This window comes from Elephantulus edwardii, unplaced genomic scaffold, assembly GCF_000299155.1.
Source record: "Elephantulus edwardii isolate Elephantulus edwardi_28Jun2011 unplaced genomic scaffold, EleEdw1.0 scaffold00424, whole genome shotgun sequence".
NCBI lineage: Eukaryota > Metazoa > Chordata > Mammalia > Macroscelidea > Macroscelididae > Elephantulus > Elephantulus edwardii.
The window spans coordinates 1120156-1134127 of NW_006400174.1; the positions used below are offsets into that span (position 1 = coordinate 1120156).

General features: G+C 48.4%; 1 protein-coding gene and 2 pseudogenes across 1 annotated transcript; 2 read left to right on the top strand and 1 right to left on the bottom strand.

The window, feature by feature from the left end:
• Positions 1-94: 94 nt before the first annotated feature.
• Positions 95-6502, bottom strand: LOC102857664 (coiled-coil domain-containing protein 74B-like). The gene is made up of 8 exons (XM_006902534.1): positions 6316-6502; positions 3738-3786; positions 2865-2920; positions 1934-2102; positions 592-769; positions 448-524; positions 315-371; positions 95-233 (listed from the first exon to the last, which is right to left on the bottom strand). The coding sequence occupies exons 1-8, from the start codon at positions 6500-6502 to the stop codon at positions 95-97; spliced, it is 912 nt and encodes a 303-aa protein (XP_006902596.1).
• A 1384-nt stretch (positions 6503-7886) lies between these two features.
• LOC102851127 lies at positions 7887-8782 on the top strand (annotated as a pseudogene).
• Positions 8783-12948: 4166 nt separating this feature from the next.
• Positions 12949-13462, top strand: LOC102851542 (annotated as a pseudogene).
• Positions 13463-13972: the final 510 nt, after the last annotated feature.

Here is a 13972-nt window from a genome sequence, read left to right on the forward strand (position 1 = left end):
GAAGTTCTCAGAATTCATCTTGCCTTAAGGTGGCAGGGTTCTATAGTGCCTCCCAGGGGCTAGCTCCTCACAGGTGCCTCTGCAGCCACTGGGCTTAAAGCACTGAGCGGTGCAGGCGCCGGTTTTGCACCGCCTGCAGCCGCTTGTGCCGCTCGGCGAAGCTGCTTTTCAGGCTCTGCTTGAGGGCAGGCAGGATGGCCCTCTCTGCCATGGGCACCGGGCTCAGGATCAGGCTGGGGACAAAGGCAGGCCACAACACGGTTAAGCCCACTGGACCCGGGACCCAACCTCAGCCCCTCAGTGCCAGGACTCACCATTTCTTAGACAGGCTTTTCTTGGTAACCCTGGGTAACTGCATGGGCTCCTGGTCCCTACAGAAGGGGACAGAGAGTGGGCCATGAGCCATAGCCAAGCCTGGCACTAAGGTGGCCTGAAAGGGGTACTCACTTGGGCAAACTGGGCTCCGGCTCCTCGGCAGCGCAAGGCTCCTGGCTCCCATAAAGCAGGGACTTGAGGTACTGAAGCTGAAAGGCAGGAGGAATGTGTAGGGGCCTGTTGGGTCTAGAGCCCACCCTTTTGCCCAGGCCTCACCTCCTGGGCCTGTAGGAGGTTGGCATTCCACAGCTGGCGGATGAGCACCTCACACTGGTGCAGAGTACTGGGCTTCTGCAGGTGTGGGGATAGACTGGCCAAGGCTGTCAGCTTGCCCTTGGACTGGCTGATCACACCAGGAGCAGCCCCAATGCTGAGAGCTTCTGCGTCTTCGTTTCTGAAATATTCACTGAGTCCTGAGCCCCTCAAACAGTCCCTTGTTGCCCCACCCACACCAGTGTGGGACATGGGACAGTGAGGAAGTGCGGTGCCCACACAACTCCTTCCTCAAGCGGACCAGATTAAAGAGAGCATTAGATGGGTCTCCTTTGTTGGAGCAGCCCGCGGATTTGAACTATCAGAGGCGCCAACTTTGAGTTGGCAGTGCAACTCCCTGCACTACCAGACATGTTGGCCACAGAAGGACAATTATGTTCTCTCTCTGGACATAAAACCCCTCCCCACAAAGGCTAAAAGCACCCTGATGGTGTGCTTTTAATGCACTAAAAGCAGCCCTGCTTTTAGTACAGCTGCTAACTCGAGGTTGAACCAACCTGCTGGGGCAGAGCAGTGTGCTTCCAAAAAGACTGCAGCCTTGCAAACTATGGGTTGGGAGGGTATCTCTACTGCAAGATAGAATTGCTAGGAGGTTGTGAGTTTTTAGGAAGGCTCAGGTAAACAAAACCCTTCATATGTTAAGTTTGGGCAATGAATAAGGACTATGGAAGAATTACTTATGAATATGAATGCACTATCAAAGGAACAAAGCTTTTCTTAAAAGGAGCAAAGGCAAGGTTGGTGAGACTTGAGACTTCTTCTCACATAGTCTGTGCATGTTATCAAGAACTGGAGGACATAATGCTTGGGCATGGAGGGTTAACCAAAAAGATGCAAGTCCTTGTTTATGTATCAATGCGGCTATGACCCTCAGTATATCTAGCCGTTGTGTTTCTTGAAGAAAAGAGTTCCAGTGCTCCCTTCGGCAGCACATATACTAAAATTGGAACGATAACAGAGAAGATTAGCATGGCCCCTGCACAAGGATGACACGCAAATTCGTGAAGCATTCCATATTTTCGACCCTGAAATTAACCGGTCTGTAACAAAGGCTAACTCCTTTCACCTACAAATTTCGTCTTTGGATACAAAGCTAAGTGGATAGTCCTTACGGAGGGACTGTTTAAAAAGAGGCAGGGAGAAGAAAAGGAAAAAAAAAAAAAGAAAAGAGTTCAGAGCCAGCCCTGAGTTGGATGCATAAGGTGGGCAATGCTAGGTTGCACTCGGGATGCTAAGGGGCCCCAGCAGCACGGGGGCCCTGTGCAGACATAAGGGTGGGACTCACCTGGCCAGGTACAGCATGCAGGCTCCAGGACCTCTGTTGGGTTTGCCAGTATGTGACAGCCCTGGGCTCTGGGGTTCCCCCTCCAAGTCAGCCTCCTGGGAGACCTCAGCTTTTGAATCCTGCTTCTTAAAGTAGCTAGGCTGGGGTCTGGTCTTGCCTTGAGAGATGGCTGCAGGCCAAACCCAACAGAGATGTCACCGAGGGGCCAGACCATGGACATGCTCTCCAGGATTGACCATGCAACCGAGGAATGCCTGCCTGCCTCAGTTTCCTGCTCTGTAAGGAAAGGCAGTGCCCACCTCCCTCGGTGGGCTGCTAGGAAGCATGAGCTGGTCTGTGGGAGAGGGTGGCACCCACAACCCCCCAAACGGTCTCCCCAATCCTAGGACAAGAGGTGAGGGCGACAAGGGAGATGGGACCAGGGAGGTGAGAGGGATGAGGAAGGTGAGAGGACAAGGGAGGTGGGAGGGATGAGGGAGGTGGGGAGGACAAAGGAATTGAGGACAAAGGGAGGGAGGTGTGGGGGACAAAAGAGAAGGGACTGGCAGCTGCCGAGTGAGCTGTTCCTAGACTCAGGTCAAAAGAATGAGCGGTCTGGGGACTTCAGGGATCTTGGTGAGGCTTGTCCTGTCTGGCCAGTGGGCACCCTCCCTGGGGAGGTGGGAGCAGAGGTGCCCTCCAACTCATTTCCCAGCTCCACCCATGCCCACACGCCCCACCCACATCCGGCACGCCCCACCCTGTCCCACCCCACTTGCTTCCTACTCGAGACCTTCACCCTGGCTGCTGTGCTTGTGCACATCGGGATCATGGCCTCTCTTTTCACCGCCCACTCAGGAGCTGCCCTTCCTCCCCATCCCTCCAGCTGGGTCTAGCGCACAGAGTTCTCGCCAGGACAGCCTGCTTGCTACCGGGCAGAGCCGTGAGGCGCCTGACAAGGTCGAATTGGCGACAGACTTGTTGGACAGGATGCTAGATGTGGAGAAGCTGTCTGGGGGGGGGGGACGGTATTCGAACATAAGCCCCAGATGCAACAGCTCCAGCACCCCTTGCTTTGGTTTGGCCAGGTCCAAGCCCACTCTTGCCCACCTGTGGCCTTTCGTACTGTCCTCTGCCCAGCCCTACCCAATCTGCTGCCGAGAGAAAAGCAGGCCATGGGAATTCTGGCATTGACCAAAACACAAGAGTCCAGGAGTCACAGTGATGGATACAAGGACAACCCCTAGCAAAGTCCCACCAGGCAAAGCTTCCCATCACCCAACTCTCCAAGTGTCCACAGGGCAGTCACCTCAACCCACACCCAGGGGCTAGTACGGTTCAGACAGTGGACATGCCTCGGGCCTGGCTGTAAGACAGGATCACTATGACACATGGGGGCACCGGGCTTTGTGGGGGTCACCCAGCAGAGCAGAGCTGGCGTTCAAGTCCTTCCTCATTCAGAGCTCTCGATCCACAGAGGGCTGTACCAAGAGCCACCTTAGTGCACTGTGGGGCCCACGGCAAATCTGCTCACAGTTCAGACTTAATAACCTACACCAGGGAAACACCAGCATGGCAATGATGACTGGGCAGGCACTGGCCCCAAAGCCTGACCCTGCTTCAGGAACCCCAAAGGCTCACTTGCTTGGGGAAGACACTGCCTGCTGCCCTGCCTGCTGTCCCTAGTGCGTAGATGTCTGTCCTCAGCACCCTACAAGGAGCAGCGCTGCACCGGGGGCACAATGTGTCAGCCAGAAGACAGAGTGCTGGGTGGGGCATAGCAGTCAGTAGGGCTACTCCCACTAAAGACCCTGGACAGTGGGACTTACCTTTTTTTGATGGCTTCTGATTCATGATCAGCTTGTAGTGGAGATCTAAAACCAACCAAACATATTGTTGTTATGTGCCACTGAGTTGCCCACAACTTACAGTGACCATGCTGCTCAATAGCTCTGAAGCCTGCCCTATTCTGAGTCAGTTTCAATGACTGACACGCTCATTACCCCAGTCACTGTGTCAATCCATCTCATCTGGGATCTTCCTGTCCTGCACTGTGTCCCTCCACCCTTCCAAGCATGATGTCCTTCTCCAAGGATCGGTCCCCCTAACCACGTGCCTAAAGTATGTGAGACTGAGTTTCAAAATCCCAGCCTCCAAGGAGAAATTTGGTTTCATCCTCTCCAAGACAGACCTCTTTGTTCTCTTGACAGTCCGTGGTATGTTCAATACTCTTCTCTAGCACCACAAATCAAAGGCATGGATTCTTCTCCTGTCATCCTTAGTCATTCATTGTCCAGCTCTTTGATGATGCATAGCACGTTAATTGTGAAAACCTTGGCCTGTATCAGGCGCACTTTAGTCTTTAAACTGTCATCAATGCTCCTCAGTACTCTGGAGAGGTCCCTGACAGCAGATTTTCCAAGTGCACATTCTTATTATAGTAATAATATCATTATTACAAAGTGGATGATAATAATATGAACTTCTGGTGATCTAGAGGATAAGAAGCAGTGCTGTAATCCAAAAAGCACGTGATTTGAATCCATCAGCTGTTCCACAGGAGAGGATTGACAATCTCCTCCAATGTGATTTACAGTCTTTGAAAAGTCAGCTGTGGGTTGGATTCAACTCAACAAAATACAACAATATTATAATTAATAAGTAGACTCTTATTATAAATAGCACCTTATTTTTGTAGCCATAGCCTCTTAGAGTAATAGTCTTACTCTGCCCAGTTCTCCCTCCTTGCTGAACTCTCCCAGTCCTGAACCCCCAAGAGTCCCCAATAACTCCCCTTATCAAGTCCTGGCCTTGGGTGCCCTTAGCCAGCAACACTTCTGTACAAGCCACAGATCCCTGTGGTGAAAACTTCAACCTCTGTCCATTCAAGAGATATCTAAAGGACAGAGATCCAGGACACAGGAGAGTCACATGACCCAGTCATCCAAGAGCCCTTGGACGAGTCTGTGTCCTCAGTGACACCAAGGATGCTGAACGTCAGGGACTACTCACTGCTGGCTGGACTTGAGGGACACTGAAGAAGGTGGGGAGGGTCTTGATGGAATGGACATCCAATGCCGTGGCACTTGGCTCCCAGAAAAGGGGCAGATGAGGAGGCGAGGAAACCAAGTATCAGAGGGCTGAGGTGCTGGAGGGGTTTATGGACAGGCAAGAGCTCTAGCAAAGCTGGATACTGGATAGTGTCCTCCTTTGTGCAGACCATGTGCTGGACAGGCATCCCCATCCCCCACCCCACCCCTAGCCACAGCTGCCTGTATTGCTGGTTAATACTGATCAAGCTGTTTACCCTTTTTTTCTTTTTTAAAGTTTAACTTCTATTAAGAAGATACTTCTGCGACTTTGCAAATGCTGCTGCCTCAGCAGAACTCTCATCCACTCCAGTGCTTGCACTCAGTAATGGTCAGTCCCACTGGCTACTTCTACATCTGTCAATGGCAAACCTTTAGGGTATGTCTCCTTTGAGCTGTTTGCAGATAAAGTCCCAGAGACAGCAGAAAACTTCTGCACTCTGAGTATTGAGGAAAAGGATTTGGTTACAAGGGTTCCTACTTTCACAGAATCATTTCTGGATTTATGTATCAGGGTGGTGACTTCAAACATTGTAATGGTACCAGTGGCAAATCCATCTATGGGGAGAAATTTGATGATAACTTCAGCACACAGATTCTGGCATCCTGTCCATGGCAAATGCCAGGCCCAATACAAAGAGTTCCCAGTCTTTTTATCTGCACTGCTAAGACTGAATGGTTGGAGGGCAAGCGTCTAGTCTTGGGCAAGGTGAGAGAAGGCATGAGCATTGTGCTTTGGGTTCAGGAACCGCAAGACCAGCAAGATCACCACTGCTGACTGTGGGAAGCTCTCCTGTGATCTGCATTTCACGTTTCCCTTAATCACCACATCATTCCTTCTATAGCTCCAGAGGTCACCCCGCTACCCCAGTGTACTCCCAGTATCTTTAATCTTTGTGATTTCACTACAGTTCTTTGGATTCCATGTTTTCTTTCTTTCCCTCCAAGTTTAGCAAGATTGCAGAGTTAAGTTTACAACTGTTAAGTGAAAACTAAAGGAAAAAATACTTCAGTAATGGACTCGAGTGTGTTCATGGCGAGGGTGGCACAGGATAGGGCAGAGTTCAGCTCCGCTGTTCCTGGGGTCGCAGTGAGTCTCCCTCGACTAGACAGAACCTAACAGCAACAACAACTTCTATTAAAAATTATGGGCAGGTTTCTGAAGGACCAGAGGAGAATGTGATGTCCTGTGTCCACCCTAAGCCTTGGGTATTTACTAGTTTGAAGACCCAGGGCACCGAGTTCACGGGCTCCCCAGGCCTGATACCGGGTGGTCGGGACAGTGTCCAGCTCAGTTCACGCCGGCACACTCACCCTTGTTCTCTCGCTTCAGGTGGTCGATCTCCTCGTGGAGCTTGACCAGTATCTCTGAGTGCTGCTGCTGCACGAACTGAAGGTTGTTCTCCAACTCCAGGATCCGCTTCTGCGCCTCGGGGCCCGGCAGCTGGCAGCTAGGCGCCGTGTGCGCGATGCCCCCGGACTGACGCGGACGCGGGCGCATCCCGCCGCGAAAGCCCAGGGGCCTGGAGATGGTGAACCGCAAGCCTGTCGCCCCCTGCCCGCTCATGAAAACCCCGGCCTCCCCTCCGCTTTCCCGCCGCTCAGCTCAGTCACGCAGGACCGCCGCCGCGTCTCCATGGACACTGGCGCGGCCGAAGGGCGGGGCCGCAGCTGAGGGTGGGACCTGCGCGCTTGGGGGGGGTGGGCTAACATATGGGGCGGGGCCTGAGTGCTCAAAGGATGGGGCGGCGGCCTAGGAGTGGGGCTTAGCTACTTGAGGGGCAGGGCGGCGACCTAGAGGTGGGGCTTCTCCGCCTGAGAGGGCGGGGAGGCTGTCCGGGGGTGGGACTTGGCCCCTTGAGAGGAGGGACGGCTGTCCAGGGGTGGGGGGGCCGTCAGATGGAGGCAGGGGCGTGGGCGTTCAGAAGGTGGGGTTTAGCGGCTTCAGAGACCAGGTGAGCGGCTGGGGGCGGGGCCGGGACACGTGTCGGATGGGCGGGGCTTAGCTAAGAGGTGGAGCTACCCGGTGGGGCGGGGCCTGTTAATAGGAGGATGGTGTTAACAATTTAGAGTGAGACTGGGCTGCGCAGACCGACTGGAGAGACCCAAGGGATAGGAAGACGGCAAAAGCTTAACCGTTACAATAGGTGATGCCTTTATATAGTAAAAAATCAGAAGGCAGACTTTGTGCTGCCGATACTATAGTGTTTTGTTTTCTTGTTTGATTATTAGTTGGGTTTTTTTTTTAATAATAGTTGGAGTTGATAGATTAAAGTCCTGGTTCTTTCTTCTTTTTTTGATGTGTGAGCTAGCTATAAATTGACCTCTGTACACTGTTTTTTTCCTATATCTAAAACACTTTGGTATGTTGATTTTCATTCATATTTGTTTCTAGGAATTCTTTAACTTGCTATTTCTTCTGTCACTCAGTAGGTTTTTTAAATAAGCCGTGTGTTATTCCATTTCTATGTATTTTGTTCTCCTTGAGCTTCCTGTTACTGATTTCTAATTTAATAGCATTGCGATCTGTAAATATGGTTTGTATTATTTTGATACTTTTAAATTTACTGAGACCTGATTTGTGGCCTACATATGATCTCTCCTGTAAAGTTAACCATGTGCACGGGGGAAAAAATGTGTATTGCATATTTGTTGAGTGGAGTGTTCTGCATATGTCTAGGAAGCCAAGCTGGATGATCTTACTGTTGAGCTCTTTTCTATCTTTGATGAGGTTTCCTTCTAGTATTCTATCCTTTGTCAAAAGCGGTGTGTAAATCAGTCTTTTTCTCAATGGAGCTGCAGCAGGAGTTGCTGGACCGGTGGTGTATTGGGGCTACCCACTGCCCTCTGCCTGCTACGACCTTTGCACTGCTGTAGACATAACTGAGCAAATGACCCTTTGTGGCACCTTCAAGAATCACAATGGCTGGGTGACTCGGATTGCAGCCACATGGCAGTTCCCAGATATGTCTGATTTGCAAGATAAGACCCTCATCATGTGAAAGCTGACCAGGATGACACCAACTATGGCATTTCTCAGGTTGCTCTGCATGGTCACTCCCACTTTATTAGTGATGAGGTCATCTCCTCTGATGGTCAGTGGCCCTGTCTGGTTGTTAAGATGAAACGCTCCACCTCTGGGATCTCACCACAGATACCACCACACACCGTTTTGGTCTTGTAGGCCATACAGAAGATGTGTGGAGTGTGGCCTTTGCTCTGACAGAGCAGATTGTCTCAGCATCCAGAGAGGAAACCATCAAGCTGTGGAATCCTTTGGGTGTGTGCAAGGATGCTGCCCATGATGAAAGTAACTCAGAAAGGGTTGTGTGTCTGCTTCTGACACAATAGCCTCAACCCTGTCATCATCCCCTGTGCCTTGGACAAGTTGGTCAAGGTGTGAAACTTTCAGGCTCACTCACTACAAGCTGAAAACCAACCACCTTGCCCACACAGGCTACCTGAACACTGTGACTGTCTCTCCAAATGGATCCCTCTGTGCTCTGTGCTGTGGGACCTCAATGAATGTGGTACCTCTGTATGCCAGATGGTGGAGACATCATCAACGTCCTGTGCCTTAGCCCCAGCTGCTACTGGCTCTGTGCCACAGGTCCCAGCAGCAAGATGTAGGACTTGGAGACAGGATGGGCTGCAAGAATTTAGCAACAGCAGCAAAGCTGAACCCCCAGTGCACCTCTCTGGCTTGGTCTGATGATGGCCAGACTCTGCCAGTTACAGAGATAAGCTGGTACGAATATGGCAAGTGACCATTGGCACTTAGTAGAAATTTATGGCACAACTTCGTTGTTCTTATGTGCCAATGAGTCAGCCGCACCTCACAGTGGCTTTATGAACAATGACTCTGAAGCCTGCCCTGTCCTGAGCCAATCTCACAGTTTCTGACACACCTGTCCCCATTGACTCACTGTGTTAAGTCCATCTCATCCAGGGTCTTCCTCACCTGTGTTGTCCCTCTAACCTTCAGAGCATGATATTCTTCTCCAAGGACTAGTCTCTCCTGGCCACATGCCCTAAGTATGTGAGACCGAGCTTCAAAATCTTGGCCTCAAAGGAGCAAGCTAGTGTCACCTTCTCCAGGACAGACCTGTTTGTTGTCTTGACAGTTTATGCTATGTTTAATACTTTTCTCCAGCACCACAACTCAAAGGCATCGATTTTTCTTCTGTCATCTTTAGTCATTGTACATACTCAGATGCTTAGCAAACAACTGAGAAGACCATGGCCTAGATAAGGCACAACTTAGTCTCTAGATTGACATCAAAGAAAGAAAAGTCTGGCTGCTTATCATAGTGGTCTATTTTTTTTTTCTGTTCTGTTTACTTCATGTATTTCACTGGGTGCTGTAGGAGAAATCCAACATGGAGTTCATGTGGATTCTTAGAAGTTATCTAAGTAGGTCAGTTTAGGACTCCTGATCATGTCTTGGTATATAGGTGAGAGGAAAATAGTTCAGATTGTTATGTTTAATATTAACAAGTAACCTTTCTCAGACCTTCAAAACAGTTATAAAGGCATCTGTGCCTATTTTTGTACTTGAAACTTGGTTTAATCTCAAAACTTTTTCTTGGAATTGGGCTTTCCAGGTAGAACAAAGTTGGGAACTGAATATCAATCAGGGCCTCGACTGCTGCTGCCCAGACTGATGATGTTTCTCCTTCTCAGTCTGGTGATACTTGCTATGCTATATACATATAAAATTGCTATTACATGCATTTTTAAAATTATGTTTTTAATATCAGAAAATTTATTGAAGAACTAAACATTTGAATTCTTGGATTTAGGCGTTGTTCCTTCACGGCTTCCACGCTTGACTCTGTGGTATACAATCTTTAGGTGCCTCATAAAACCAGTACCAGTGGTATTTCATCTTTTAGCCTTGGCACTCCAGTTTCTCTTGCAATTGGCAGGGTAGCCACACTTGCCATGGGTGGACTTCTGGAGGTGGCAGGCCTTGCAGCCACAACAGTGGGACCTGTGCATCTTATTGCAACGCTTTCCAAACAATGACGTTCCCTACATCTTCTCTTTTCTGCGGCTGAGACCAAAGAGACTAGAAGAGAAGGCACTTCCATAATTGCATGCAGAGGCTTCTGCCACTACATGCTTCTATAATTCCATGTTCTTCTAAAAAAGCACCACAGCTCAAAGGCATCAATTCTTCTGTTATCCTTAGTCATTGTCCAGCTAAATACCAAGTAATTGAAAAGACCATGGCCTGAATCAGGCGCACCTTAGTCCTCAAACTGGTATCAATGCTCCTCAATAATGCCAGCATGGTTGTGGGAGTCTGAAAATCATGCAGTAAGAGATTTCCCAGCTTTCTCCCTCAAAGCTACTGATATATTCAAACTGCTAGAGAAATACTTCTTTGGGTTAGCAGCACAATTCTCTACAGACTATGCACACAGAGCTCCCTAAAAATAAAAATGTTGTTATGTGCCATCAAGTCACCTGTGACTCATAGCAACTCTGTGTACAATAATTATGAAGCCTGCTCTGTCGTAAGCCAGTCTAACTGGCTCCAACACACCAATTGCCCTAGTCACTGTATCAATCCATCTCATCTAGGGTCTTCCTCTCCTGCACTGTCCCTCCACCCTTCCAGGCATGATGTCCTTCCTAGCCACAAGCCTAAAGTATGTGAAACAGACCTTCAAAATCGTTGCCTCCAAAGAGCACTCCAGCTGCACCCTCCCCAAGGTATATTTGTTTGTTCTTTTGGCCCAAGGAATGTTCAGTGCTTTTCTCCAATATCACAGCTCAAAAGACCTCAATTCTTTTTCTGTCATCCTTGTTCACTGTCCAGCTCTCGGATGCATAGCAAGTGATCGGAAAGACTATGGTCTGGATCATATGCACCTTAGTCCTTAAACTGTCATCATTACTCTTCAATAATTTGGAGAGGTTCCAAACTGCAGATTTGCCCAGCACAATGCATCTCCTTATTTCCTGACTGCTGGTACTAATAGGTGTTAATTGTGGATCGAAGCAAGATAAAATTGTTGAGAGTTTCAATCTCTTCCCCATCCATCACAATGTTGCCTATCAATCCAATCTTTGTTTTCTTGACACTGAGATGCAGTTCATACCAAAGACTGTATTCCTTGATATTCTGTATCAAGTTCTTCCAGTTCTCCTCACTTTCAGCAAGCAAGGTTGTATCATCTGTATAACATAAGTTATTGATGAGTCTCCCTCCAGTCCTGATGCCATTCCACTTCATAGAGTCCAGCTTCTTAAATAATTTGCTCAGCATACAGATTTAATAGGTATGAAGAGAGAATACAACCCTGGCACACTCCCCCACTAATGAACAATGCAGCATTCCTCCACAAGAGAACCAGCGTTCTCCCACTGAATAACAAGACAGCATTTTACCACTACAGAATGAGACAGCTTCCCCCCACTGAAGAACCAATGTTCCCCCACTACAAAATGGGGCAATGTTCCCCCACTAAAGAACCAAAAACAGCTTTGTTTTCCCATTTGTGAACTTTTGGCTCCCTCTACTGGGAGATTTTAAGGGCCTTGTTGGAGTTTTCTGTTCACAGATCAAGATATGAGATGGGTTGACACAGTAACTGAGATAGATAATGGGCGTAAGTGTGTCAGAGATAGTGTGACTGGCTCAGAATAGGGCAGGTTTCAGAGCTGTTGTGTAAAGAATCACTAAGAGCTGCAGTGAACTCGAGAGCACAAACAACAACAAGTTCCAATCAAACCTTAAGATTTTGGAGACCAGAGTATCAAAACATTTGTATTTTGCTCCAGAAACAATAACCTTAAGTTAAGTCTGGTGTGATTCATTCACCTTTAGTCTAACAGGAAAACAGATAATCCCATTAGAAACTCTTACAGCATGGTCAAATAGCATGATCTGATAAAAGATTGTTTTAGAAAATAACTAGCTATTTCAAAGATTTGCATTGGGCAAATATGCTGCCAGGAACCTCTTTAAAGTGTGAATGAGCGACAATGTCAATTTAAAGACTATGAGTACACCTGAGGTAAGCCATGTAACCGCTTCCTTTGCATCTGAAAGTTGGACAGTGAATAAGGAAGACTGAAGAAGAATCAATACCTTGGGTTGTGGTGTTGTTAAGAAGTACTGACTATCCCACACCTGTGAAAGGGAAGGTTTACATTTCTCTTTGGGAGCACCTTCATTTTTGTTCCTGTTACCACTTTGAAGAAAGTAAATCATTTCCAAAGAAAGACATCCCATGGACTGCCAAGAGAACACGTCTGCCTTGGAGAAAGTGCAACCAGGGTGCCCCCTAGAGGCCAGGACGGTGAAACTGCATCTTACATGTTTTGTGCAAGTTGTCTGGAGGAGCTGCTTAGAAAAAGATGGAGGGAGTCAGAGAAAGAAAGTTTCTCAACAAGATAGGTTGACACAGTGACTGCAACAATGGGCTTGAACTTAGCTGAAATCACAAGAATGGTGCAGGACAGGGAAACGATCAGATCTACTGTTCACAGAGTCACTAGGCTTCATAGCTGATTTGAGGGCACATAACAACAACATTCCAGAGTACAGTTGAAGAAACCAGTATGTTTGAAATCGAAAATAAAGGACTAGGTCTCTAGCCAGCCAATTGTACCAAGTTCAAAAAGAATAAAACCAAAATTTTATCCTTTAGAACTCAGCATATTTGATAAGTAAGCTTAGTTTTCTCCCAACCAGCATGCTGATAAGAAGCTCATGCTCAAATGTCATTTAGAATCCCAGGACTAACTTTTCAAGAAATGAGTTCCTATTTGTATTGTGCTCCTTAAGAATTTAGTTTTGTCCCCCAGGCGGGCATGGTGGGCTGGAGAACCGGCTGGGCACTTAGTGCGGCTGCCATCGAGTGTGCAGCACCCGTGAGCGCGAGACGGCAGCCCCGCGCTGCAGCAAGGCGGACCTCTGGGAGAACACGCAGTTTCAGCAGAGTCTCTGCAGCCATGGCCCCGATCAAGGTGGGAGACACCCTCCCGTCTGTGGTGGTGTTTGAAGGTGAGCCTGGAAAGAAGGTGAACCTAGCAGAGCTGTACAAGAGCAAGAAGGGGGTGCTGTTCGTCGTTCCTGGAGCCTTTACTCCCGGCTGCTCCAAATCAGTCCCACCTGCCAGGGTTTGTGGAGCAGGCCGAGGCACTGAAGGTGGAGGGAGCTCAGGTGGTGGCCTGCCTGAGTGTCAACGACGTCTCTGTGACTAACGAATGGGGGAAAGCCCACCCTGCAGAAGGCAAGTTTCGACTCCTGGCTGACCCCACTGGAGCCTTTGGGAAGGAGACAGATTTGCTGTTGGATGATTCATTGGTGTCGCTCTTTGGGAACCTAAGACTCAAGAGGTTCTCCGTGGTGATAGATGATGGTGTGGTGAAGACCTTGAACGTGGAGCCGGATGGCACAGGCCTGACCTGCAGCCTGGCTCTCAACATCCTCTCGCAGCTCTGAGACCCTAGGCCCACACTTGCTCCCTCTCCCCTCTCCTTGTCTTACTTGCTCAACCCTGGGCAAGAGGCGTCTGCCCACCCCCAGCGGGGCCACCCAATTGGAACCTTGGCCAAATTGCTGCAATAAACACTTGTGATTCAAGAAAAAAAAAATTAGTTTTGTTTGTTTTAATATTCAGGGTAAATGAAAGGGTTTAAATAAATCCCTTCACTTAAGAATATGGAAAATTATTAACTTTATCTAAGGATCTATTTTTATCCCCCTGCAAAGAAATATACATTTATGGGTGCTCATTTTTTATAATATTGTTTTTAAGTCTAGTAGATTTGGGTGGATTTTTGTTTATTTCATTTTGTGTCTAGATCTATGTATTGTTTTAGGAAATTGTGATGGGCATTTGCTAAGGTTTTCTTTTCTTGGAACAATTTTAAAATAATAAAAAGACTGATAAGTTAAGGTTTCAGCAACTATACAGAAAAACTTTTATCAGGGGGAACGCCGGGGGAACGC

Coding starts and splice junctions, on each gene's coding strand:
- LOC102857664 (XM_006902534.1), bottom strand. CDS start 6,502: ATGCGCCCGCGTCCGCGTCAGTCCGGGGGCATCGCGCACACGGCGCCT. Junction 770..1,933: donor TGCATGCTGTACCTGGCCAG/GTGAGTCCCACC, acceptor TGAATATTTCAG/AAACGAAGACGCAGAAGCTC. Junction 234..314: donor AAAAGCCTGTCTAAGAAATG/GTGAGTCCTGGC, acceptor CTTTGTCCCCAG/CCTGATCCTGAGCCCGGTGC.